The 27477-nt window shown below is 47.0% G+C and overlaps 2 protein-coding genes across 8 annotated transcripts in view; one reads left to right on the top strand and one right to left on the bottom strand.

Moving 5' to 3' along the window:
• The window catches only part of CHERP (calcium homeostasis endoplasmic reticulum protein), a 24215-nt gene extending 16691 nt beyond the window's left edge, over positions 1-7524 (top strand). For 2 of the 4 annotated variants that reach the window (XM_053585556.1, XM_053585555.1), the window contains exons 10-17: positions 575-1010; positions 2117-2355; positions 3416-3549; positions 4415-4501; positions 4910-5053; positions 5144-5260; positions 5734-5828; positions 6110-7524. In XM_053585556.1, the coding sequence (XP_053441531.1) occupies positions 575-1010; positions 2117-2355; positions 3416-3549; positions 4415-4501; positions 4910-5053; positions 5144-5260; positions 5734-5828; positions 6110-6303 (1446 nt within the window). In that variant the 3' untranslated portion in view covers positions 6304-7524. Of the gene's footprint in view, positions 1-574; positions 1011-2116; positions 2356-3415; positions 3550-4414; positions 4502-4909; positions 5261-5733; positions 5829-6109 lie in introns of all 4 variants that reach the window. The other 2 variants (XM_053585554.1, XM_053585553.1) reach the window with 1 other exon arrangement.
• On the bottom strand, positions 5181-27477 carry C3H19orf44 (chromosome 3 C19orf44 homolog). 4 transcript variants are annotated; one of them, XM_053585557.1, is made up of 10 exons: positions 27359-27477; positions 25482-25602; positions 21944-22700; positions 18016-18331; positions 15679-15752; positions 14511-15009; positions 13028-13123; positions 10324-10490; positions 8043-8124; positions 5181-5318 (listed from the first exon to the last, which is right to left on the bottom strand). In XM_053585557.1, exons 3-9 carry the CDS (start codon positions 22697-22699, stop codon positions 8053-8055), a joined length of 1980 nt encoding a protein of 659 aa, XP_053441532.1. In that variant the 5' UTR covers position 22700; positions 25482-25602; positions 27359-27477; the 3' UTR covers positions 5181-5318; positions 8043-8052. The 4 variants fall into 4 exon arrangements, with proteins under 4 accessions (XP_053441532.1, XP_053441533.1, XP_053441535.1 ...); XM_053585558.1 differs by having other exon boundaries at positions 27351-27366; XM_053585559.1 differs by lacking the exon at positions 5181-5318 and adding an exon at positions 5839-5895 and having other exon boundaries at positions 25482-27456.

Genomic DNA, 27477 nt, shown 5'->3' with positions numbered 1-27477 from the left:
CTGAGAAATGGCATTGGACTCACCTCTGTGCCATCCCACCCTTGAGGAGAGGAGGCTGGTGTTTGGGGTAGTGGTGGGGAGGGCTGTGTTTGGGCGAGGCCTCCTAGGACCAAAATGTGCAGTAGTTGAGAGTCTGGTTACTTTCTTTTTTTTCTTTTTTAGACACAGAGTTTCACTTTGTAGCCCTCAGTAGAGTGCCTGTGGTGTCACAGAGCTCACAGCAACTTCCAGCTCTTTGGCTTAACCAATTCTCTTGCCTTAGCCTCTTAAGTAGCTGGGACTACAGGTGCCCACCACAACGCCCGACTTTTTTTGTTGTAGTTTGGCCAGGGCTGGGTTCGAACCCACCACCCTTAGTATATGGGGCTGGTGCCCTACCCACTGAGCCACAGGCGCCCGAGTCTGGTTACTTTCTAACCACATCAGGGTCCAGGCTATGGGCAGGCACCATAGCCCACATCTGATGCAGACATCAGAGTAAACAAGGTACCAGAATGAGCCCAGTGCAGTGCTCCCGGTGCCTGGTGCAAGGGCCCAGTTTGAGAGGGGCTCACATCTGTGCCTTGCCTTGCAGCCACCGGAGCAGCCTCCCTACCCACACCACCAAGGCGGGCCACCCCACTGCCCACCCTGGAACAACAGCCACGAGGGCATGTGGGGCGAGCAGCGTGGGGACCCTGGTTGGAATGGCCAGCGTGATGCGCCCTGGAACAGCCAGCCCGACCCTGCCTGGAACAGCCAGTTTGAGGGCCCCTGGAATAGCCAGCATGAGCAGCCGCCTTGGGGCGGGGGCCAGCGTGAACCACCCTTCCGCATGCAGCGGCCACCGCACTTCCGTGGGCCCTTCCCGCCCCACCAGCAGCACCCACAGTTTAACCAGCCGCCACACCCCCACAACTTCAACCGCTTCCCACCTCGCTTCATGCAGGATGACTTCCCCCCTCGGCACCCCTTCGAGCGGCCACCCTACCCTCACCGTTTTGATTACCCCCAGGGTGACTTCCCCGCAGGTGAGTTCAAGGGCACCCTTGGAAGGGCCTGCAGGAAGCATCCACTGCTCATTTGGCTTCATGGGCTGGTGGTATTGTTTGCGATCCTGGCATGTGGGTCATGGGACATCAAAGGAGCCCAACAGAGGCCCTCAGAAAGGTAGAAGAGGAGGGACCCAAAGCTTGACCTCTGTGGCCCCCAAGGACGTTTGATTTATTTTCCTTGCCACCCTGGTTGGGCCAGGCTGGCTGTAGAGGTGTTAATCCCACCCTCTTTTCTACCCATGCTAGCCATAGGGATCTGCCCATCCGTATAGAGGTTCCAGAAGCAAAAGTAACTCCCATGTTCCCACCCGGAATGGACTCAGAGCAAGAGAAGGCTTGCTTGTTTTCTGTTTCTTCTTGTTATTGCCTATTGTTTGTTTTAGTTTTCTTGTTTTATTAGTTTAAGGAATCAACTTTAGCTTTGTTCATTTTTTTAATTTCCATTTATGCTTCTGTCTTTATTTTTTCTTAACTGTAAATTCAGCTCTGAGACCACTGAGCTTGTTGATTGCTTTCATTAATTTGCTTGGGCTGCCTTAACAGAGTACCAGAGACAGGGTGGAAATTTATTATCTGAAGGACCTGGAAGCTGGAAGTCTGAGATCAAGGTGTCAGCAGGGTTGGTTTCTTCTGAGGCCTCTCTCCTTGGCTTATAGAAGGCATCTTTCCCCATGTCTTCTCCATAGATATCTGTGTCCTAATAGCCTTCTCTTATGAGAACTCCAGTCACGGTGGATTAGGGCCTTCTTTAATGACCTCATTTTAACTCTTGCACCTTTTAAAGGCCCTATCTCCAGATACAGTCACAGTCTGAGGTCTTGGGTGTTACAGCGACAACACATGAATGTGGGGAGATGCAGTTCAGCCTATAGCATTACTATTTCATAGTTTTGTGACTCCCCTGTGGGTACAGGACAGGCTCCTCTCTGCCTTTGCTTAGTATCATACAGTGAGAAAAGGTGCTAAGATACCTGCCCCAGAGGTATTGGCCTCATTGCCCCTCACTGAGCCCCTTCTCATAGGCAGTTAGCACCTTGGAGAGTCTGGCTCACAATGTCCTGAGACAAGTTTCTGTCTTACAGAGCTGGGCCCCCCTCACCACCACCCTGGCCACCGCATGCCTCATCCGGGGATCAACGAGCACCCACCCTGGGCTGGGCCCCAACACCCCGACTTTGGCCCTCCCCCCCACGGCTTCAACGGGCAGCCCCCCCACATGCGACGACAGGGCCCACCCCACATCAACCACGATGACCCCAGTCTGGTCCCCAATGTGCCCTACTTCGACCTCCCTGCTGGGCTGATGGCCCCCCTTGTGAAGGTAACGTTGCTATGGCGGGTTCCAAGTGGGACTACCTATGCCAGCACCTGTTTTTCTGTGTGCACCTTACCTCCCAGTGTTCCCTCCTTTTCTTCATTTCCCTCTTGACAATGAACTCAAATCGAGTCCAAGCTAAAATTGCTGATGCTGCTGTGAGGTGGCCCTGACAAGCCTGTGTTTGCTCTGCCCTCTTCCCCTTCCTCCCCCTGCAACCGGTTTTAGCTACACGGAGCCTTCTGGGCTATGTCTGAGGTACCGGTCCTCCATTTGTCCTTCTTGGTCCCAGCCCTCAGAAACCACCTTATCCAGGGACTGCTGATGTAGATTTCTCAGAAAAAGGCCGCTTGTGAGAGCACAGGGAAGAGGCCGCTTGTGAGAGCACAGGAGCTGGGCAGAGCTGGGAACATTGTGGGGTGCCTGCAGGATGGCTAGAACATGGGATGAGAGGAGATGGGGTGAGAAGAGAGCCATGGCTGGGGCTCAGGGGCTTCTAGGGCTGTGCTGGCCACTGCCACCTCTTTGTCTCCTCTCAGACCTACTGCCAGGAAGCCAAAGAGGGTCACACTAGGGTGCAGCATGGAGCTGCAGGGCAGGGGACCCAGGTAAGCCAGGGCAGGGCCTATCTGGGCAAAGAGATGGAGAAAAGGAAGGAGATAGCAGGTGAGCTGGCTCCAGGGTCAGGGTAAGGCTACACTAAGGGAGGGCCTGGCAGGGACAGATAATGAGGACACAGGGTAGGCATCAGGCTCAAAGGGCAGTGGCCTGCACACTGGGAAGTGGGATCCAGAGTTTAGAGGCGGTGTTGTCTCTGTGATTTTTGTGGAGAGAGCCTTGTGGCTTTTATCAGCCTCAAAACAAATATGAGTGACCCTGTCTAGGAATTGTTGGTGTGGCCAAGGCCCACTGAGAAGTGGGATTTCCCAAAAAGGGAAAGATAAGGAACTATGGTCCCCAGGACAACCCTAACACCAAACCTGGGTCCTATCCCTGCCCCACCATGCTGTGGGTGGGCCTGAGGGACTCTGACAGGTCACAGTGACAGCTCTGTTCTCCACTGTAGCTGGAAGACCATGAGTATAAGCCTTTGGACCCTAAGGATATCCGCCTCCCGCCCCCCATGCCACCTAGTGAGAGGCTGCTGGCTGCCGTGGAGGCCTTCTACAGCCCCCCATCCCATGACAGGCCCAGAAACAGGTGAGGCCAGGGGAGATAGAGGGGATGGGAAAGAAGGCCTTATCCTTGCTCCTGGCCTGTCTTCCCCCTAGATTTGTTTCCTTTGAAAGACTCCTAATAGCCATGGCTTCTGCCTAGTGGAAAAAAATGGGACCATCCCTAAGGAGAAAAATGCCATCTTAAGAGTGTTGTGGCAGCCCCATATGCCGGAGGTGGTGGGTTCAAACCCAGCCCCGGCCAAAAACTGAAAAAAAAAAAAAAAAAGAGTGTGTGTTACATAGGCACAGCACACACATGGTGGCCCTCAAGGGCAGGCTTCTTTAATTGAGACCATTAGAGCCAGAATTCAGGGCAGATGAGGCCTGTCAGCACACACTGCACTCACAGCTTCCTCTTAGTAAACTGTATACACAGTGTTCACCACCTCCTGCTCTGGGCCAGGCTGAAGCCTTGTCCACCTATGAGTCAGAATTCCTGGTCCCCTTGGGGCGGCGCCTGTGGCTCAAGGAGTAGGGCGCCGGTCCCATATGCCGGAGGTGGCGGGTTCAAACCTAGCCCCGGCCAAAAAAAAAAAAAGCAAAGAATTCCTGGTCCCCAGTTATTGTGACCACAGGCCCCTGAAATCTTCCAGCGAAGCAGCAGAGTAGAAAGGGCCACAACAGCACAGCCTGACGTGCATAGCTAAGCTCTCTGAGCTGTGCCCATAGGAGGTGGCCAGCCTGAGTGTGTCCTGAGTGATTGAGGGAGTAGGGGCTGGCCTTAGCTCATGGCTGCTGGGCTGTGGGCCCCAAGGTTCTCTGGGGTGGGTATTATTCCTGGTGACTTTTTCCCAAGTTCCCTGCAGGAGGGCTTTGCACAGTCACACAGGGAATGTCATGTTTTACAGTGAAGGTTGGGAGCAGAATGGCCTCTATGAGTTTTTCCGAGCAAAAATGCGGGCCCGGCGGAGGAAAGGCCAGGAAAAGAGAAACAGGTGAGAGAATGCAGGTATCCGCTTTGTTTGCCCCTCTCTGCCACCTATGTACACATGTGGCCATTGGCAGGCCTTCTTTACCATGGTTTCTGCTGGCTGGCCTTAGAGGGAACCCTGTCACGGCTGTAATATTGCGCCTTTCCTTTGCCTGGTCTGGTGTTAGGATAATGCAGGCCACTGCAGGCCAAGCCCTTAGGTGCCATTTCCCACAAGGCTTGAGTTAGCTCAGCAGTGAGAGAAAGTTGTCACTGCCTGCTACACCATTTAGGAACTCAACATTGTTGGGTGTGTCCACACACAGGCTCCTACACCTAGGGTCTTACAGGAACTTGGGGTCTGGGGCAGGCTGAGCATGGCCTGCAGGGGCCATGGGGGCTGCTTTCCCACTTATTAGGCTTCTCCCTGCAGTGGACCTTCAAGGTCTCGGAGCAGATCCAAGAGCCGAGGGCGGTCTTCCTCCCGCTCCAACTCAAGATCCTCAAAGTCATCAGGCTCATACTCGAGGTCAAGGTCACGGTCGTGCTCCCGCTCATACTCCCGCTCCAGATCCAGGTATGCAAAACACCACCGTGTGATGGTGACATCTGAGGCCTCTTACTATGGCTCCCCTGCTACTGACCCTCACACTCTCTTCCCCCACAGGAGCCGCAGCAGATCTCGCTCCTGGAGGAGCCGCTCCCACTCTCGGTCCAGGTCCAGGTCTAAGTCATACTCCCCTGGAAGACGGCGTCGGTCGCGGTCTAGGAGTCCCATCCCGCCGTAAGATTTCTGTCTTCACTGTGAACCACTGGTGGTGCTGGAACCCTTTGGTGCTTTGCTGTGAATGTGTAAACATTTGTTGTTAGAAGATGTGCATGTGGTGGCCTGTGCTGGGGCTGTCCCTCAGAGACCCAAGAGCATTAGCCCAGGGATGGTGGCACCCTCTTGTCCTACACCACTGCAGTCATCTTGTGAAGGCTGAGATGGTATGGGCTCTGCGCTTTTAACCACCTTGGGTCTTGATGTGACCTGCCCTTGCTGCTGAGTGTGGGGCAGGAATTATTATCTAAGGGACCCCTCAACTGGCTGACGAAGAGGATTAAGAACAACAGTAAAGACACGAAATATGTGTGTGTGTCCCCCAACAATGGTGAAAGTATACATGAGCTACACACTGTAAAATCCTTAATAATTGTTATTCCAATAAATGTACCAATTATTTCTTACAAAAACGTAACCTGTCTCAATTTTAGTTCCTCGGCTGGTCTTGGTTCTAATTCAGCACCTCCTATACCTGACTCAAGGCTCGGAGAAGAGAACAAAGGCCATCAGATGCTGGTGAAGATGGGTAAGGCTCCTTGGAAGACAGTCCTAACACACTGTGGGGTGTAGGAGCGGGCAGCGCTTTCTTCCCTCTGCATACAGGGATTGATGGAATCAGAGAAAGCTGTGATTGCAGGGTTCTTGCTGGGTGTTCTTTCTTACTGCATCAATTTCACTCTTATAAACTGCAGGGTTTTGCATGTTATTCAACTCCCCAAGTGCATTCCCATTTAACTTCATGTCAGGAAATGTGTCACAGCCTCAGCCTCTTTTGTGCTTTGTAACCCTGCGTCCCTCTTTCTTAAGGCTGGAGTGGCTCTGGCGGCCTCGGTGTGAAAGAGCAAGGGATCCAGGACCCCATCAAGGGGGGGGACGTCCGGGATAAGTGGGACCAGTACAAGGGTGTGGGTGTGGCCCTGGATGACCCCTACGAGAACTACCGCCGAAACAAAAGCTACTCTTTCATCGCTCGCATGAAGGCCAGGGATGAGTGTAAGTAGGGCCAGCAAACCAGGAGCAGCAGCATTGGCTGTTGGGACCTTCCTGGTTCACTGGCAGTGGAAGATCATAGTGACAGCTCAGTTTCACACAGCCTCCATGTTTGGGGAACAACAGGAAGAAAAGGAAGACTAATGCATGCCTTGCCAAGGGCGCCATGCTCGTGGCATGGAAAGGCCACTGGCTCCACCTGTGATCCACACCAGGAGGTACCATAGCCACCAAGGACGTGGGCTTGTTTTCCTTTACAGTGAAGCAAGAAACACAAGACCCTCCATCCCCTGAGTAAGAATTCTTCACACCTGAAGGAATGGATGTGTGCGTCTTTCCTAAATCAGATTCTGAGCCTCCTCGTAGGCTCCAGTAGGAGCATGTGGAGGAAGGGCCCAGAGCCAACAGGGCAACCCGCCTGCCCCCTTTGGCTGTGTAGTGCTGAAGCCACGGCCAGGTGCCTGAATGCTTATGATTGGAAAACAGATAAACAAAACCTTTTTGACTTGCAATGTTAAGCAGGGTTTTCATTTTTCCACCCATTGGTTTAGTTTTAAAAAAGAGAATATTGACCTGAGACGATCCCCAGTGAGATCACTTAAAATCTGATTATTCTAAGATATACTGGCCCTTAGTTCAGTTACTTTAGTTGTATAAGTTGGTATTTTTTTCTGGAATGTTAGCCATTTGCTATTTGGAAAAAGAAGGTTCTAAACCAGTCTAAAGTACCTTCAGGTCAAGGAGCGCAAGCCTTGAAGAGTCTGTGCACTTAGTGTCTCTACTTGTGTTTCTCGCTTAGAAGATCCCCAACACCAGCACGTGTGTGCAACAGCCCATTCCGATCCAGAGCATGGAGTTCAACCCCCAGCTAGGGCCTCCTGCTCTGCCATTTAATTTTCACACCCCCACCCCGAGATGAAGCCCAGAGGAGAGCTGCCTCTGCCAGAAGCTGAAGGTAACCATGCCAGGATTAGCCACAATTTGTGGCCCTGGGCAGCTCAGTGTGGTGCCGTTTGTACAGAAACATTTTTGGAAAAATTCTTTTCATTAAGATGCAAAATCCTCTCCACCTTTTCAACCCAATGTAATAAAATATTTGATTTCGTTCTAGATTTTCTGTAGCTGTGAATTGTTCAAACCTGTCTGATCCAGGATAAAATGTAAACACGTGCTGTTAACAATTTCTTGTGGATTTTACTGTTTTGCTTTCAAATAAAGACTTTTTTTAAAGACCTTTTCCTCTGTGTGTATAAATCAAATGTATACTCAGGCTAAGGGAGGAGGCAGTGTGTTCTGGGTGCAGACTTGGTTGAAGCTGTGCCCTGGTCAGCTGTAGTCTCCAGTGTGGAGATGTGGTCCTTACCAGACAGGGCTTCTATTAGCTGCCCTGTCTCTGTCAGGTTTACTGGGATGCCAATACCTGGCTGGGTGGAGCTGCTCTGCTAGTGGTCCCCATACCGCTGCAAGTGGTGGGCAGATCCCCCCGTGACTCCCGTTCCACTGGCCTGTGCTGTCATCATGGGTGGCAGGCATGCTGGCTCCTCTTGACAACAGGCCCAGGAGACAGTGGCTGAACAAGTTCACTTACTGAGCTGGGATTTGGCTAAGGATAATCCTGTATCCTTACCACAGCTCTATCTGTCCCCACCACAGAATGTCACCTGCACACTGCATGTGTGTGCAAGCATGCAGATGTGTGCTGAGTGAGCATACTAGACAGTCCATTAGGTCAGACCTACTTCAAGCTCACCTGCTGGCACTCAAAGCTCCTCCTTGACCTCCTTCAAGGCATCCTCCATGGTCAATGGACTAGGCCTGTGGCGCCTAATGTACTGTAAGGGCAGAGGACAGAGACGCCATCACTACCACCACCACCTGAATACGTATGGCACATGTCCTTGACAGGTGCCTGCTGGGCTGACAGAAAAGTAAAGCAATGGGATGTCATGTGGCAAGAGCTGGCACACAGGGTGGCCAGGAGCTGTGTAAATACAGGGAAAAGGATACCCAGGCAGGTTCTGGGTAGGCCCTGTGCAAGGGATGAACCCTTACTGAGTCAGAAAGGGAAGAGTGCCTGCAGGTGCTCTCAGAACCTATGGGACAGCCAGCCTGCTTTCTTCAACAGATAAACTTGGCCAAGCATAGTGGCTCACATTTGTGATCTCAGCACTCTGGGAGGCCATGCTGGGAGGAACACTTGAGGCCAGGAGTTCAAGACCAGCTTGTACAACACAGTGTGACCCCCCGACTACAAAAAAAACTTTTTTAATTACCAAGGTGTGCACACCTGTAGTCCCAGTTACTTAGACTAAGGCAGGAGGATCATGAGCACAGGAGTTCAAGGCTGCAGTTAGCTATAATGATGCCACTGCATTCTAGTCTGGGCAGCTGAGCAAGACCCTGTCTCTAAAAATTAAAAATAAGCTTGGTGCCTATAGCTCAGGGGTTAGGGCGCCAGCCACATACTCCAAAGCTGGTGGGTTCAAATCCAGCCTGGGCCTGCTAAACAATGACAACTACAACCAAAAAATAGCCAGGCACCTGTAGTCGCAGCTACTTGGGAGGCTGAGGCAAGGGAATAGCTTAAGCACAAAAGTTTGAGGTTGCTGTGAGCTGGGACACCACAGCACTCTTCCCAGGGGGGACAACTTGAGACACTGTCTCAAAAATAAATAAATTAGAATTAAAAATAAAACAATGAATTATATATAAGGAAACAAAGATGGGAAAGTGACTTATAGAAAGTTGATCCCCAGACAGCAGCATCCTTGAGCCCTTGGGACAAATACACACTACAAGGCCCCCAGCTGTTGGAGGGCCCAGCAGTTGCTTTCTCAGGCATCCAGAGGCTTCTGACACTGCTCAAGGCTGAGAACCAGTTACTACTATAAATTAAGAGGCTAAAGCAGTGGTTCTCAACCTTCCTAATACCGCAACCCTTTAATACAGTTCCTCATGTTGTGGTGACCCCCAACCAGTTGGAAGGTTGAGAACCACCGGTCTAAAGAGACACATCAAACCATCTTGATGTATGGACTTTAGGTCCTCATTACAAAATGGAAACAAAATATACAACTTTAATGAGACAACCAGAAATCTGAACACCGGCCTTGATCCTAAGTAAATTTGGTTTGGGTATTATAATGGCATTATGATTTTATGTTTCTGTTTTCTTGTTAGGGTTTGTTTGTTTTCTAAGATAGTCTCTGTTGCCTGGGCTAGAGTGCAATGACATCATCATAGCTCATAGCAACCTCAAACTCCTCTACACTAGTGATCCTCCTGCCTCTGCCTCCCAAGTAGCTGGGCATAAGCCACCATACCAGGCCTGGTTTTACGTTTTTTAGAAATACAAATTAAAATATTTGTATTTAAAAATTTTTTTAAATCTCTATAAAAGACACTACATGTAGTGTTACACCATTTCTAAGAAGAAATACATATAATACAGCTCATACTTTGAACAGCCAAAATCTGAAAAAGTAAGTTGGTAATGTTATCCCTGAAATTATGGAGATCTATAAAATGTATACCTCTGTAACAACATTTTTAGAAAATAGGCACATCTTTTTTGGTAATCAGGAAAAAAAAATTTGGGGAGGGAAAAAAAGGAACAGGGAGGTGTATCTCTTGGGCAAAAACCAAAGAGAAATGCTAGGCTACCTCCAGCCCCACCTTAGGTGGCACTCAGGAGGGTCCATGAAAGGGATAGGACCTCTCTCGGAGGAGAAAATAGTGCCTCAGTGAGTAGGTCCCCTCTGGTCTAAGGTCACAAAGAGGCCAGGCTGGGCTGGCTGCTAGGCCTAGGTGCTCAGTACCCCAACGTGCAATCAGCTTATATCACAACACAAGGAGGAAAGGAGGTTCCTTCTACAAGGACAAAGGTAGACAGCCTTGCCATATCCCTGTAGCACCAAGCTGAGAGCTTAAGGATCCCATCACCATTCCTTCCTTGGTTGACCATCTCAGAGCTGCCCCCACCCTGGCCACTCTACCCCTCCCCCACCAGGGGAAGACACAACTCTAGTCACCTCTTTGGCTTCCTCCAGAGTGTGGTAGTGGAATGAATCCCCATCCAGGGACTGCAGGAGTGACATGTGCAGGTGACGGCTGGTCTCGATGAATTGCTGCGTCAGGCTTAGCTGCTGCTTCAGCATGTCATTCAGTGCCAGCATGGCCGGACTGTAGGCTGTTAGGGCTGTCCCCACTCTGTGTCACCCAGTGGCTCCACTAGGGCCCCACAAGTTCTGCACCCCCACCCCAACCCCACCATGCCCAACAGCTCGGTAATGTCAAGCTGCTTTCTGAAAGGACTGCTATCTTCTGGGGTGGTAAAGGCCTCACCTATTCCTGTCTGTTTCAATTCTCTAGTAAATGAATTGCTTTCTACTGAGGAATGCATGAAAATTTCAAGAGTTGCACATGTGCCCATGCTCAGCTCCCAGGCAAAAGTGGAAGTTTTAACCTAAACACCATATAGACTAAAAAGTCTAGTAAATTCTTCAAAATAGCTAGACCAAACTGGGCAATAGCAAGATCCCATTTGTACAAAAAGGTAAAAAATTATCCAGGTGTGGTGGCGTATCCCTATAGTCCCAACTACTCAGCCTGCTTGTGCCCAGAAGTTTGAGTCCGCTGTGAGCTATGATGACACCACCACACTCTAGCCTGGGTGACAGAGAGAGACCCTATCTCTAAATAAATAAATAATAAATAAATAGGTAGAAGAGAAGAATTGTAATGTTCCACACACACACAAAAACATCTGAGGTGATAGCTATCTCAATTACCTTGACTTAATCACTACAAATTATATATAGATAGCAAACTATCACAGGCACCTCCGAAATATGCACAACTATAATATGCTAATAAAAAAATTTTAAGTCTAATACATTGGCATAAACAGCAGTCCCCAACCTTTTTTTTTTAGAGACAGAGTCTCACTTTATCACCCTGGGTAGAATGCCGTGGTGTCATAGCTCACAGCAACCTCTTACTCCTGGGCTTAGGCGATTCTCTTGCCTCAGCCTCCCAAGTAGCTGGGACTACAGGCGCCCGCCAGAACGCCCAGCTATTTTTTTGTTGCAGTTTGGCCAGGGCTGGGTTCGAATCTCAGTATATGAGGCCAGCGCTCTACCCACTGAGCCACAGGTGCTTCATAGTACCCAACTTTTTTTTTGTAGAGACAGAGTCTCACTTTATCACCCTCGGTAGAGTGCTGTGGCCTCACACAGCTCACAGCAACCTCTAACTCTTGGGCTTAGGCGATTCTCTTGCCTCAGCCTCCCGAGCAGCTGGGACTACAGGCGCCCGCCACAACAGCCGGCTATTTTTTTGTTGCAGTTTGGCCGGGGCTGGGCTTGAACCCACCACCCTCGGCATATGGGGCCGGCGCCTTACTCACTGAGCCACAGGCGCCGCCCCAGTACCCAACTTTTTTGATACTAGAGATAAGTTTCATGAAAGAGAATTTTTCCACAGCCTGGGGGATGGGGTGATTTTGATATGAATCTGCAGTCAATTGTATTTGTTATGGTCTCTGTGCAGTTAAACCTTTCTGCTAATGAAAATCTGTATTTGCAGCCACTCCCCAGCACCAGCATCACTGCCTCAATTCCGCCTCAGATTATCAGGCATTAGATGGTCATAGGAGCGAGTGACTTAGATCCCTCACATGTGCATTTTACAGTAGGGTTCCTGCTCCTATGAGAATCTAACACTGCTGCTCAACCCATAGTGACAGAGTGAGACCCTGTCTCAATAAAATAAAATAATAAAATAAATAAAATAAAATTTAACAAAATAAACCAGTTGTAACAAGAGAAATTTTTATATCTATCACTATGGGTAGAGTGCTGTTGGTGTCATCATGGCTCACAGCAACCTCAAAGTCCAGGGCTCAAGTGATCCTCTTGCTTCAGCATCCTGAGTAGTTGGGACTACAGGCACCTACCACACACCCAGCTAATTTTTTTCTGTTTTTTGTAGAGACAGGATCTCACTCTTGCTCAGGCTGGTCTTGAAGTCCTAAGCTCAGGTGATCCACCCACCTTGGCCTCCCTGAGTGCTAGGATTACAGGTGTGAGCCACCGTGCCTGGCCACAACTGGTATATTTTACTATCTTTATACTTTAAAAATTCCTATTAACAAAATTGAAAAGGGGAAAAAACTACTAGGTACCAGATAGGCTCTTTAACCTATATCACATGAATCTTCACTGCAGTGGCTCCATGGGGACTTGGCAAAGTCTAAACTCTCTAAAGTGGCTTTTGAGGCACCTTCCTCATGCCCCAGGCTGGGCTGGGATCCTCCTCAGTTCCACACAGACTCCTTCAGACCCAGCCCAGGAGGCAAAGGTTGTGTTCACCCAGCCTGTGGCTACTGCTCAATATTGATCAAATAAGTGTCTGGCGGCAGGGGATGATAGCTTAGAGACAAAAAGGCTCCCAGGGGAACATACATATAAGAGTAGCCTCGCTGGAGTAGAGGGCTTATAGGTGTGCTATTCTTCACCTTCCTGTTTTTCACACTTCCCTTTGTAAGAGACAGAAGGTTCAGGGACACTCTCAGGCTGTCATCTGGGATCCTATAAACTGTGACAGTTGTCTGAGGCTGTGGATTCCTCGAACGTAGCATTATAGGTACCAAACCTCCAAAGGTAGGCATAAATTTGCAGATCCAATGTGTTCTGTAAAATGGCACAGGAAGGACCCACCAAGCTGGACTATTACCTTCTATTGCATCTGCGTTGATGACGTGATTGGCGATGGGTATCGGGTCCACATAGGCACCTCCCACGGCAGGCCCAATAGTTGCCACACTGGCAGCTGTCTCAAGGACAAAGGGAGGGTGTGAGTGGGCAGGACACAGAGCAATGACTTTCTCGTTCATGGATATGATGCTGAAACAAACCATGTGGGCTGTTCTTTTTCTGAACATGACCACCTTTCTGGTCTTTATTTTTGAGATATGGTCTTGTGCTGTCACACAACTGGAATGCAGTGGCACAACCATAGCTCACTGCAGCCTCGAACTCCTGAGTAATCCTTCCACCTCAGCTCCCCAGTAGCTGGGACTACAAGCAGGCACCACTATGCCCAGAACATTTTTCAATTTTTGTAGAAGCCATGCACAGTGGCTAACGCCTGTAATCCCAGCACTTTGGCAGGAGAGGCAGGAGGATCTTTTCAGCCCAGATGTTCAAGGTTTCAGTGAGCTATGATGACACCATGATACTCAAGCCTCAAAAAAAGAAAAAGAAAAATCCAACAAGAAGTACATCCCTTTTCATATCTAGGGACAATGTTAGTCTACCTTGTCAAGAACTATTTGGGTGAAAAAAGGGAATAAACAAATGTTTAAAAGGAACCTTTCCACTAGGAAGAGCCAAGGCTGAAGCTGGGAATGAAAGAAACATCTGGAAAGTGAGATGGGGGCATGAGAAGAAGTAGCCCCTTCACCATGTCCTAAAGCACAGAGCAGGATTGGTGGGTATCCTGTGATTCCACGTAGTGGGGAGTTGGAGCAAGGCCTGCCTGGTGGGAGGGGTGAGCTTTGAAAGACTATGGGCTTAAGCATGGACTGCACAGGGGTGACTGTAATTCTGATAACCAGCTTGACCTGCAGCAAGGCAGCTTCCAGAGCCCCTGTGCAGGAGGCCCATTAGCTGGTAAAAGAAATGTGGTCCAAGAAGCCATTTCCTCCATGGGCTCACACTCATTGGTGTCTCTTTCAGTGCCAACCCTAGTGTCACGTGACAAGTCACCAGACTCACACATGGCATCTCTTGTTTTCTCTCCTCTAAGGTTTCCCCATTTTGGCATCCACTTGGAGCAGAATCCTTCTCTAATATAGTGGTGTCATCATGGGTATAGTTAGTAGGGGCGTCCTGTGCATTGTAGAGTACACAGCACCATCCCTGGCCTCTACTCAGCAAATGCCAGAGTACCCCAACCCTTAGTGGTGACAACCAACAGTATCTCTAGACTTTGACAAGGGTCCCTAGTGGTAGCATCACCCCACTCACTGCCCTAGTCTTTGCTTCTAAAACTTCAGAATGCTTTAGAGCTTGCTGCCTCTTATCCATGGAAAAAGAAACTGGGGGCTTAGCCCCCCAGCTAATTAATGACAGATAGCATGGACCTAGCCCCTTCCATACGTTTCCCACACAGAGTGCCTATCCCAGTTGCCCTGGCCTCAACAGCTGCCACTTACCCTTGGTCCACTGGTAGGCAAAGCCTGGATCCAGAGTCTGCACAGCTGTTTCCTTCACAAGGACTCTTGTCATACCCCTGCCCCACTTTTTCTGAGACTTGGGTGTTTTCGGGACAAGATCTGTCTTCAGACTTGAAGAGCACTCAGACAAAGAGTCCAGTGTTCTGTCCTTGGAATGGGCCCTTGGCTCAGATGTTGTCAGACTTGGAGAGTTTTCAAAATCTTCAGAATAAGCTGAGTTCACTGTGCTCACTGTGGAAGCTTCAAATGCTAAGTTCATGCTGGAAGTGCTGTCCTGCCAGGCACTGGAGGCTGAACCGGCACTGAAGTGCTCTGAGATGTCACTTTCAGTGGGGAGACCTTTGTCCCCATCTGCAGAGGTAGCCTTTCCCTGGGATGTCAGGCTCCTCACCTGGGCACGTCTTGGTGTGTTCTGCCCGGCAGATGCCTTGGCTCTCAAGCTTTTGCTGGACAGGTTTTCCCTCTGATCACTTTCTTTCTAAAATGAAGGACAGCATTGGTGACAGGAAACTGTTCTGAGAAGATCAACATGCCAAAACCACCACATTCCCAGAAGCAGGGGACTTGTGTGATCCCAGCTTGTGAGGGTCCACACTAGGCCTTGCGTTTGGGCAAGTGGAATATTCACTTCAGCACAGAGGTCCTTAGTGTGGTGCACAAGACCCTAATGGCGTAGCACATGGGTGAGATTTAAATCCTAGCATCACGTATTACTAAGATGCGCATTTGCTAGTGCAGGTGAGTAAGGCAAAAATAACAATGATGTGCTCGAATGGGAACAGTTGGTGAACCACTCCTCAGTGCAGATATTCTTGTGGGTGCTCTAGGGGGAAGGTACTTTAATCATCTGCTAAATGAAGTAGCTTTAATCTGTGATCACCTAAATCAGGATCTCTCACTTGCTGCACTTGTGACATTTGGGGCCAGAATATTCTTTGCATTGGGGGTTGCTTTGTACATTACTGGACACCTGCTAGAGATGCCACTGGAACCCCCAATGTCCCTTGTCAGGACAGCCACAATGGCCCCAGACATTGCTAATGTCCCTGGGGGGCAGAATTGAGAACCACTGGACTAAACAAAATACTGAAGTTGTAATCCTCTCTACGTAACATTCTACAGTCAAAAATGACTTAATTGTACTTACCTCCTGTTCCAAGTCTGAGTTCTCATTGACAGCTGGGGACAGATCATCGAGGGATAAAATATTTTCTCTAAACTCTGTAATTAAAAAAATGAGTATGATAACATTTAATCCTTTATTTCTTCCATAAATATTTAGAAAGATAAACTTAGACATAGGGTTTACCCCAAAGGCTGCATGGGAATTATTTCCAGCTTTTCGGGGTTAGACTGTTGCAACTATTCAACTTGGCCATCATGGTGTGAAAGCAGCCACAGAAAATGTGTAAAGGAAGTTCATAAAACTTTCTTTATAAAACAGACAACAGGGCTGGTCTAGACAGAAAAGCTGATGATTACAAGGAAGTTGGTGATAAGTAGACATGTGGTGTGAGGAGTAGGAGGAGGGGCACCCAGCCAGCTAGGGGACATGAGAAGTGTTCTTGTTCTAAACAAGTGTCCAAGTTCTTATCTAAAATAAGTTAAAGGCACAGCAGAAACTTAACAACCATTTTGACTGATTAGCCAATCTGAGCCTAAGTGTGTGCTGAGACTCAGGAGTATAGAGTCCTCTTCAGAGCCTGATGCTCCAACAGGTTTCTCAACAAGTGAGTGGCCAAGGAGCAGTGATTATGTTTGTAGTAATTCCCGATGGGCACCCTCTTTACCTGATTCAGTTCAGCCTTCAAAGTGCAGGAGCTGTGTGTGCAGGTGTGTGTTTGTGCATTGTGCGTGTGTGCACGAAGAATGCCTGCCCCAAGGCATGCAACCCAAGCAGGGGCATAATCCAATATGCAGACACCTAGAGGGTGCCCAAGTTGCTAAAGGGTTCCCTGGAGGGCACAGAGCAGGGAAAGGGAAGGAGGGGAGGGAGGGTGAAGACTGAGCTGCCCAATTGCTCTGGAAAGGTCAACTGAGTGTGGCCTCTGATGACAGGTTGTCCTTTTTGGGTGCTTCGTCATCTACTGTCCCACAGACCCCACAGAACAGCCCTGGAAGGCTTCTTCTACTACTATCCCTATTCCACAGAGGTGGAGACTGAGGCATTGAGAGCCCAAGATTGTACAGCTAGTAAAAGGGAGAGCCAGGACATCCTGATGCTGGTCCTGGGTTCTGCTTTCTCATCACATATGGAAGGAGGTGACGTGGGAGAACACCCCCTCGCTAGCCTCTCAGGCCTGGATTCTCACATACACAACAAGCTGCTAACTAACCCAGAAGCAGAGCCCCAAACAGCATCTGGCAGAAGGCAAGCACTGAAGGGGCTCCAAGGAGCTCTGTCACAGCCACAGCCTAGGCCATGCCATGTGGTGGTCATACTTCACCCTCTCACCCTGGCAGACCTACTAGGGACACACGCATCAGTCTTTGAGTGACTCTCAGGTTAGGGCCATCCCGGAGCCTGGTGGGCAGGGAGCATGTCTGCTTGTTGGTCCTATTGCTGACAACATGCCGCCTGGCACCTATGACCACATAGTAGGCACTCAGGAAACAACTATTTCACTTTGATTTGGTGCTAAATCATCTGAGAGGGGGGGAAAAAAAAACCTCTTTCAAACCCCTTCTCTTTCTCCCTTTTCTCTTGTAAATAAACATAATATTAAGATAAAAATAACATCAAAACAATAGAAATGTTTACTTTTGATGGGTTGAAGATTTGTTTCCTTTTCTGAATTGAAAAAGGAGTCAATTCTCTCTTTCACAAAAAAGGAAAATTAGGCTGCCTTTTGGTTGGATGTGGCTCTAGAAAATTTTCCTTTATTGCTCCATAATTGGTCAAGGTTACTGGATGGTATAGACTAAGTGTTGTGTCCCCACCAAATCTCCTAACTGGGCTTGGATGAGGACCCCCTTAGATGGGATGAGCCCCTTTATAAGAGAATGAGGAGATAGTGCTCGCTCTCTTCACCATGTGAGGACATGGAGAAAACATGGCTGTCTGTAAATCAAGAAGAAAGTCCTCACCAAGTGCCCTACACTGCTGGCACCCAAATCTTGGACTTCCAGCTTCCAGAACTGTGAGAAATAAATTTCTGATATTCCAGCACCCTCTCCCTAGGACTCTGTTAAAGTAGCTAAACTAAGACTCTGGAAACAGATTTTGAAGATGGAATAAAAATCTCAGCCCCTTAACCAGGAAGGTTAGAAAGTTGAGAGTTTTGGGCGGCGCCTGTGGCTCAAGGAGTAGGGCGCCAGTCCCATATGCCGGAGGTGGAGGGTTCAAACCCAGCCCCAGCCAAAAAAAAAAAAAAAGAAAGTTCAGAGTTTTATTGTCACTGCCTGTGGAAATTTCTGGTTACTACCAAGCCAGGGACCCTAAAGGTGGCCGCAGCCTTCATGTCTGGACTAGGATGTAGATTACCATTCAGGCTGTCATCAGCACCTTCTGAGATGGACTCATCCTGAGACCTAGCCTCGCTCCTTCCAAGGTAGGACACAAGCTTAACATGCTCCATCTTTGAAGACACTGATTGTGAAAAGGCACCAGTGGCAGAAAGTGACAGCATGGGGGAGTCTGTGTCACTGAAAACGCTGGTCTCCGGAGAGTGAGATCTTGGGCAAATGCTGAAAAGTGTCCCATCTGGGGCCTGTGAGGTTGGCAGGCACAATGTCCGAGAAGGCTTTGAGCTGGAGAGTTCGGTACCAGGTAGAGAATGGCCTCTTGGTTGAGTCAGGATCTGATATATATATACATATATAAAAAAAAAGACATGAAATTACCAAACTTATGAGAACTAAGGCCTTATGAATTCAACAAATAATGCAGCTAGTGGGAGCATGAGACCAAGACTGCAATTATCAGATTTTTATTTTTCTGTAGCCCCCTTCTCGCTTCTCTCCTCATTTACAGAAGCCAAGGTATAATATTTAGATAAGACAATGCTGAGGTTTCTACAAACAGGAAACAAAATTTAACAAATAACCAGAAATATCACTTTGCTTTCTAATTTTATTGCTAATTGTACATTTTCTAAATTAAGGCCCTTCCAGCCATAAAAGTACATAATCTATAACAACCAGGACCTTTATGAGAAGCAAAATGAATACACAGATTTTTTTCCCCTCAAAACAGCCTTCTAATTGGGCGTGGTGGCTCACACCTGTAATCCTAGCACTCCGGGAGGCCAAGGTGAGAGGATCACTTGAGCTCAGGAGTTCAAGCCAGACTGAGCAAGAACCATACCCCATCTCTGCCAAAAGAAAATTTAGCCAGGTGTCAGGGCTCATGCCTGTATCTCAGCTTCTCAGGAGGCTGAGGCAGGGTGGCATAGGAGTTTCCTTTTTTTTTTTTTTTTTTTTGCCGTGGTGACATAGCTGACAGCAACCTCCAATTCTTGGTCTCAAGCAATTCTCTTGCCTCAGCCTCCTGAATAGCTGGGACTACAGGCACCCAACACAAGACCTGGGTATTTGTTTTTTTTTTTTTTGAGACAGAGCCTCATGCTGTCGCCCTAGGTAGAGTGCCGTGGCATCACAGCTCACAGTAACCTCCAACTCCTGGGCTCAAGCGATTCTCCTGCCTCAGCCTCCCAAGCAGCTGGGACTACAGGCACCCACCACAATGCCCGGCTATTTTTTTGTTGCAGCCATCATTGTTGTTTGGCAGGCCCGGGCTGGATTCGAACCTGCCAGCTCAGGTGTATGTGGCTGGCGCCTTAGCCGCTTGAGCCACAGGTGCCAAACCACACCTGGCTATTTTTAGAGATGGGTCTCACTCTTGCTCAGGCTGGTCTCAAACTCCTAAGCTCAGGCAATCCACCTGCCTCAGCTTCCCAGAGTACTAGGATTATAGGTGTGAGCCACTGTGTCCAGCCCCAAAAAAGCCCTCCTTCCACTTCATACCTACTAGCTAGAATGGGATTAAAAAGGAAAGACTGGCTGAGGGTAGTGGCTCACGTCTTTATAATCCTAGCACTCTGGGGGGCCAAAGCAGGTGGAGAGCTTGAGCTTAGGAGTTTGTGACCAGCCTGAGCAAAAGCAAGAACCCATCTCTACTAAACATTAGAAAAACTGAGGCAATAGGACTGCTTGAGGCCAAGAGTTGGAGGTTGCTATGCACTATGATGTCATGGCACTCTACCCAGGGTGATAGCTTGAGAATCTGTCTCAAAGAAGAAAAAAAAAGGAAAGGCAAAAGGCAAGGCAAGAGAAGGGAAGGGAAGGGAAGGGAAGGGAAGAACAGTTGTGTTGGTGATGTGGAGAAATCGGAACCCCCATTTTTTTTTTTTTTTTCGAGACAGAGTCTCAAGCTGTTGCCCTGGGTAGAGTGCCATGGTCTTATAGCTCACCGCAATCTCCAACTCAAGCTCAAGCAATCCTCTTGCCTCAGTTTTTCTAGTTTTAGTAGAGATAGGGGAAGGGGGTCTCGCTTTTGCCCAGGCTGTTCTCAAACTCATAAGTTCAAGCAATCCACCCTCCTCGGCCTCCCAGAGTGCTAGGATTATAGACATGAGCTACTGTGCCTGGCCAGAACCCTCATGTATTGCAGGGGGAAATGTGAGATGGTGCAGCCACTGTGGAAAAGTTTGGTGGTCTCCCATCAAGTTAAACATAGAATCAGCATATTACTAGCAATTCCACTCCTAGTAATACACCCAAAAGAACTGAAAATAGGAACTCAAATATGTACTTAGACACAAATGTTCATAGTAGTCAGCACCACTGGTAAGTGGTATCATGAAAGATTCCCACAAATGTTCATAGCAGCACTAGTCACAACCAAAAGGAGGAAACAACTCAAATATCCGTCAGCTGAGAAATGGGTAAACAAAATGTGGTCCATCACACAAAGAAATATTACTCAGCTGTGAAAAGAGAAAAACCACTAACACCTCCAACAACATGAATGAACTTCAAAAACATGATGCTGAGTGAAAGACATCAGACATAAAAGACAAGTCACATCCTGTAGGATCCCATTTATAGAAATGTCCAGAACAGGCAAATCCATAGGAATAGGAAGCAGATTGTGGTTTCCAATGGGTGAGGAAGAGGAATGAGGAGTGTCTGCTTGCTGGGAGAACGGGGACCAAAGACCCCATTCTTGGCAAAGGAAAGCACCCCCAGAAAAAGAGGAAAACCAAAAAGCTGAGTGAGTCAGAACAAAGAAAAGTCAGCTAGTTTACATTAAGCTAGTCATTGCTAGCAAGCTTCTTGCCTTTTCTAAATTCTAGCCTGTTGGGCATACAGCTTACAAACACCCTGCTGGGTCTGTGAGCACTCTGAGGAGAGTAGTAGCCATAGAAGAGATTATGGCAAGTCCTAGAAAAGATACGTCTTCTAGGGCATTTCCTGCCCATTAAACAAGCAAAGCAGATACCCATTATGGAGATTTGCATTTGTCTGGGCCAGAGACCAAGGGAGTAAGTAGCTCCACCTCTGAGATATGGGCAGAAGAGCTCATATCCCTTATTGCAGAGGAAAATTCTCCGTGGTGGTGATGGGAGAAAAATGCCTCCCTCCCACCGATCCCTGAGGAGATTAATGCTGGTGGCATTTTACTCCACAGAGAACTAGCAGAACTTAACACCTCCCTAGAAATCTGTGTGTGTGATCTCAAGTAGGAGGCTCTCCCAATACAAGGCTCAGATTTCAGATTATTGAAGGCTACCTTTAAGGTTAATAACAGCAATAGGAGCTGATATGATCAATCCGAGAAACTGCTGACATCTTTGTTCCCTCCCTCATCTTACCCTCTGGGCAAATAGACTTCAATAAAATCAGAGTGGAGCAAACACTCTAGGCCATTGCTGGAATCCTATGATGGGCAATTGACCCCTGTGCTTCCACTTTTAATTCTACTCTATGTCTCCTGTCTTCCTTTACCATAGCTCCTAACTTTATATTTCTTCTGTTGATTGCTGCAAGTTTCCACAGGTCTCAGCGGACACTGCTCTGGGGTGGGACCCTGACAACTGCTAAAGGGGACAGGCTCTCCTTCTGGATGAAGGAAATGTTCCGAAACTAAATAGAAGTGTTGGTTGAGTGTACTAAATGCTACTGAATTGTGCACTTCAAAGAGGTTAATTTGTTATATAAATTTCACCTTAATTTTTTTTTTTTTAAAAAGAAAGAAACACCACCTTTCCATGGTGCCTCTGATATACAGACATGGATCACTAATGGAATGATCACTGCTGGTGTGCAATCAACTACCCACAATGTTGTCCTGTGGCATATTCAGTTATAAGTTACAGATATTATGAAACCTCCTAATGTGTCCAAGACAGTCCCTGGTGTTAGCAATAAATGCTATGGTTTTGTTAAAAATTAACAAATTAAAACCTTACCGAGGATAGTTTTATTTGTTCTTTCTTGCTTACTTGAGTGCCGGTGAAGCCCTGATTTATAGATGTTTTTTCAGCTCTAGAAGATTCCATCAATGTTCCCAGCAATGCTTTCATGTCCCCTTCATCACTGTCTGGAAAATCAAATCTTCTAGAAGGCTCTTTGTGTTTGGGTGTTTCAGGTGTCCTCTGTTTCCCAGTAGGTACTTCAGGGGATATATTTTCAACAGGTGGTTCTTTCTTCTTTAGAAACCTACTGATCTTCAAATTCTGTGCATTACTCTTGGCCACAGGAAGTTCACTGGCTTGTTTCTGGGAAGTTTTGCCAGTATTCTGTGAAAAAAGTTCAACTGTTCCCTTTGGGGGCATTTCATCTGCTGTCTTTGGAAGACTGGCATCAGTGGTCTTTGAGTCAGAGTCAGTGTCAGACAAATTAATCTGTACCTTCCGACTCATGATTTTGGTTTCTATCTGGGCCAGCTTCATGAGCGCAGCATTTGCTCTGACCTTTGAGGCAGTGGTGGGGGGTCTACCTGAGGCGAGCGTGGGCCCACTCCCCAAGAGAGTGTTCTCATTCAGGAGTAAGTGTTTTTCATCCGTATTTTGGTTTCTTTTTAGAAATCTACCATGACCAGGTGCTATTTTGGTAAAACTTCTATCAATTTTCAAGTTTCTGATTTCTTCCATCTTTGAATCATCATCACTGAAATCACCAAATAAATCGTACAGTGGATGGCTGACTTTTCTTGCTAAAGCCATTCTAGAGAGAAAATGAAAACAACTTATAAGAATAGCTAATGTTGGTATTGTGCATTCAATGGCTCCTACCTAGCTAAAGATCATACTGCTCTTTGCAGCCTATCCACAGCCTTCCATTTAAGCCCAAAGATGACAATGAAAATAACTAGACACTTGGTACCATTTACTGAATTCAATGCCAGGTCTTATATGAGACACGTTATACTTAAACACAACAGCCAGCACTTCTCTTGTCCTGGCCACACGTTCAGCACTCTGCTCAGTGCTTGTATTATATTCTCATTTAATCCTCATAGAAGCCCTGTGAGTTGGTTGCTGTCACGCTTCTCAGGAAGTAGAAGAAATGAAAGCCCTCACGGTCAAAGTCATCTCGCTTTGAACCAAATTCAAAGCTCAGGTCTGATTCCAAAGGCCCCATTCTCCTGCCACCACTCGTCCCCTAAGCCCTGCTCTCAAGCCCTACCTCATAGTGGGGGTCCTCCTTTACCAAGGGCCTTCAGCTCTCTTACAGAGAGCTGTCAAAACACAACTTGTGGTCAGGTGCAGTGGCTCACACCTGTAATCCTAGCACTCTGGGAGGCTGAGGCAGGACGATCACTTGAGGGTATGAGTTTGAGACCAGCCTGAGCAAGAGTGAGACAGCCTCTACAAAAACTAAAAAAATTAGCCGGGCATAGTAGCGTATGCCTGTAGTCTCAGCTATTTGGAAAGCTGAGGCAAGAGAATTACTTGAGCCCAGGGATTCGAGGCTGCAGTGAGCTATGATGATGTCACTGTACTCTAACCTGGGGGACAGAGTGAGACTCTATCTAAAACACAAAACAAAACAAAAACAAAAAACAAAAAACCACAACCTGCAAGGATGCCTTAGAGATACATAACATTTGGCTCTAAACCACTATAGCAAATATTACAATAAAGCAATTATTACAATATCACAAGCTTTTTGGTTTCCTGGTATATGTAAAAGTTATGATTACACTCACTGTAGTCCATTAAGTAAGCAAGGGCGTTGTATCTAAAAAACAACGTACATATCTTTTTTTATTTTTTTTAATAGATATTCTCACTTTGTCACCCTCAATAGAGTGCTGTAGTGTCACAGTTCACAGTAACCTCCAATTCTTTTTTTTTTTTTTTGTAGAGACAGAGTCTCACTTTACCGCCTTCAGTAGAGTGCCATGATGTCACAGGGCTCACAGCAACCTCTAGCTCTTGGGCTTCAGCGATTCTCCTGCCTCGGCCTCCTGAGCAGCTGGGACTACAGGCGCCCGCCACAACGCCCGGCTATTTTTTGGTTGCAGTTCAGCCAGGGCTGGGTTTGAACCCGCCACCCTCGGTATATGGGGCTGGCGCCCTACTCACTGAGCCACAGGTGCCACCCGTAACCTCCAATTCTTGAGCTTAAGTGATGTTCTTGCCTCAGCCTCCTGAGTAGCTGGGACTATAGGCGCCCACCACAGCACCCAGCTATTTTTTTGTTGCAGTTTGGCAGGGATCAAGTTCAAACCCACCACCCTCAGTATACCCTCAGTATATGGGGCAGGTACCTTACTCACTGAGCCACAGGAGCTGCCCTACATATTTTGATTAAAAAATATTTTATTGATTTGGATTTCAGACTAGATTTTTTTTTAAAAAGTGCTAAAAAATGCTGACACAGAGACAGAAAACATATAATGTTGCCCTGGATGGAAGTAGGCTACAGACAGACACTACCCGCCCCACCCCTATGCCAAATGAATGCCACATGTCATGTGCACATGCTGATAGACATTTTTCTGGGTAGAAGGGCCAGAACTTTCTTTTTTTTGAGAGACTGAGTTTCACTCTCTCACCCAAACTAAGTGCAGAGGCACTATCATAGTTTACTGTAGCCTCCAACTACTGGGCTTAAGCAATCCACCTACCTTGGCCTCCCCATACTGTGATTATAGCCTTGAGGCACTGTGCCCAGGCAATTTTTTAAATATATCAAGTACTTTTTCACTAAAAATTATGTTCTAAATACTTTTATAGTAAAAAATTATTAGTTATTCATCTGAAATTGGAATTTAACTGGATGTCCTATATTTTTATTTGCTGTCTAGCCACCCTTTATTTTTTATGACTTTCAAAGCAGAGCTCAAATGATTTATGCAAGGAAAAAGAGTATTTTACCCAACCCTTAAGATTCTGTACAAACCGGTGTGGTAGTTCACCCCTGTATTCCCAGCACTTTGGGAGGCCAAGCTAGGAGGATTGCTTGAGGCCAGAAGTTTGAGACCAGCTTGAGCAACATAGTGAGACTCTGTCTCTACAAAAAAAAAAAAAAAAATTAAATTAGCTGGCAGCTGGGCACAGTAGTTCATGCCTCTAGGAGGCTGAGGTGGGTAAACTGCTTAAGCTCAGAAATTCAAGAGAAGCCTCAGCAAGAGTGAGACCCCTTCTCTACTAAAACTACCAAGGTATGTGAGACAGAGTGAAACTGTCTCAAAAAATAATAATAATAAAATTAGCCAGGCATAGTGGCATATACCTATAGTCCCAGCTATTCGAGAGGCTGAGGCATGAGGATTTCTTGAGCCCAGGAGTTCAGAGCTACAGTGAGATATGATTGTGCTACTGCATTCCAGCCTGGTCAACAGAGTGAGACCTTGTCTCTTAAAAAATAAAATTAATGATAGTAACAGCAGTATTAGAATTATCTGCATAATAGGGTACCTTTTAACTGTAAAGATGTGGTGAACTTCAGTTCCCTATAACACAGTGCTTCACACATATACAACATTGGAAGAACTACCTTTGTTAATGTTTGTAGCCAATGCTCAGGAGGTGACTCAGCCCACTCTGTGGATTAGAGGGAAGACCTGATCACCAAGGTAGTTTTCCTGAAAGTTCTTCTAACTCTTCTGAAAGTTTCCCTAGGTTTAAAAATAAGCCAACAGAAGAGAAGTTGGTTAAGGGGTATAAAAATACAATTAGGTAGAAGGAATAAATTCTAGTGTTCAATAGTATGGTAGGAAAATTATAGCTAAAAATAATTTACTGTATATTTCAAGATATCTAGAAGATAAGAATTATAATGTTCTCAACAAAGAAAAGATAAATGTGGTGATAGATATCCCAGTCACACTGATTTCAGCATTATACAATGTATACAGGTATCAAAGCATTAGACATATCCCCAAACTATGTATAACTACAACATATCAATTAAAAATAAATCAATGGAAAAATGGTTAAGGAGGAAAATTTGATGTTAGGTATATTTTACCACTACTAAGGTGTAGGGGTGTGTGTGTGTGTATACTTTTTTTTAAAACACAGTTAAAAATTAACCAATGGGCAAAAGATGTGAAGTTACTTAACACACACACACACACACACATATATATATGAATAACCAATAAGCACATGAAAAGATGTTCAACATCACTAGCCATTAAGGAGATGCAGGCCAAGCACAGTGGCTCATGCCTGTAATCCTTGAACTTTGGGAGGCTAAGGTAGGAAAATTTCTTGAGGTCAGGAGTTTAAGAACAGCCTGAGTAAGAATGAGACCTCATCTCTACAAAAAACAGAAAAATTATCCAGGCATGGTGGTGCACGCTTGTAGTCCCAGCTACTTGGGAGGCTGAGGCAGGAGGATCACTTGAGCCCATAAGTTTGAGTTTGCAGTGAGTTATGATGACACTCCTGCTTTCTAGCCCCAGCAACAGAGTAAGGCCCCATCTCAAAAAAAAAAAAAAAATGGAGATGCAAACTAAAACCACAATGAGATATCCTTTCACATCCCCTGAGATGGCTATAATCAAAAATACAGATAACAATTGTTGTCAAGGATGTAAAGAAATTGTAAAGAAACATCATCATAAGCTGTTGGGGGATTGTAAAATGGTGCTGCTGCCATGTGGAAAACAGTCTGGTTCCTCAAAAAGTCAGACATAGAATTTACCATATGATCCAGAAAATCTATTCCTATGTGGTCCAAGAGAAATGAAAACGAATGCAAATCTTCGTAAGTTATTATTCATAATAGACAAAAAGTGGAAACAATCCAAACGTCTATTAACTAGTGAATGAATGAGAAACTATGGTCTGTCCCTAAAGTGGAATAGTATTCACCAATAAAAGAAATATCCCTGGATGCAAGAATCTCAAATGTATATTAAGGGAAAGTAGCATGACCTCAAACACCACACACACTACCGCGATTCCATTTGTCAGAATCGTCCAGAAAATGCAAATCTAGACCCAGAAAGCAGATCCGTCATTGCCTGGGGTAGGGAGGTGGGAATGGGGCTGGACTGCAAAGAAACAGGAGGTATCCCGTTGGGTTATGGGACTTTCTAAATCAAGATCGTGGCGACAGTTGCACAACTTTGTAAATTTACTAAAAGTACCCTTAAAGTGATGAATAGTACGATGCGCAAATGATACCTCAATCAAGTTATTAAAAATAAACAAAAACTGAAAACACTGGCGCCCCTCAAACTATTCAGCTTTTAAATTCAGGCCTCGAAGAAATCACGCTGGAACGTGGTCCCAGATGGGGAAACTGAGGCGCGGGACCGCCCTCCTGCCGCCCGACTTGCCCAGACCCCAAAGCTCCCTTCACCCCCATTTCCGGGAATCCCCTCCCGCGAGCTCGGGCGCCCCGCCCAGTTGCCACCACACCAGCTCTGCAGATCTCCTCCTCCAACAACGTCCATCAGCTGAGGCCGTAGCGGAGGCCTCCACCGCACTCTAGACTAGGCGCTCAGGCCCCAAGGGGACCGTTGCCCTTGGCAACTGCG

Source organism: Nycticebus coucang, chromosome 3 (genome assembly GCF_027406575.1).
Source record: "Nycticebus coucang isolate mNycCou1 chromosome 3, mNycCou1.pri, whole genome shotgun sequence".
Taxonomy (NCBI): domain Eukaryota; kingdom Metazoa; phylum Chordata; class Mammalia; order Primates; family Lorisidae; genus Nycticebus; species Nycticebus coucang.
This window is presented reverse-complemented; position numbering and strand designations above follow the sequence as displayed.

What these genes read in the sequence shown, in the direction of transcription:
- C3H19orf44 (XM_053585557.1), bottom strand. Translation starts at nt 22,699, where the DNA reads ATGGCTTTAGCAAGAAAAGTCAGCCATCCACTGTACGATTTATTTGGT. An exon ending in TGCCTACCAGTGGACCAAGG is followed by an intron (nt 13,124 to 14,510) that starts GTAAGTGGCAGC and finishes TCCTTGAGACAG; the next exon opens with CTGCCAGTGTGGCAACTATT. An exon ending in CAACGCAGATGCAATAGAAG is followed by an intron (nt 10,491 to 13,027) that starts GTAATAGTCCAG and finishes GAGTGGGGACAG; the next exon opens with CCCTAACAGCCTACAGTCCG.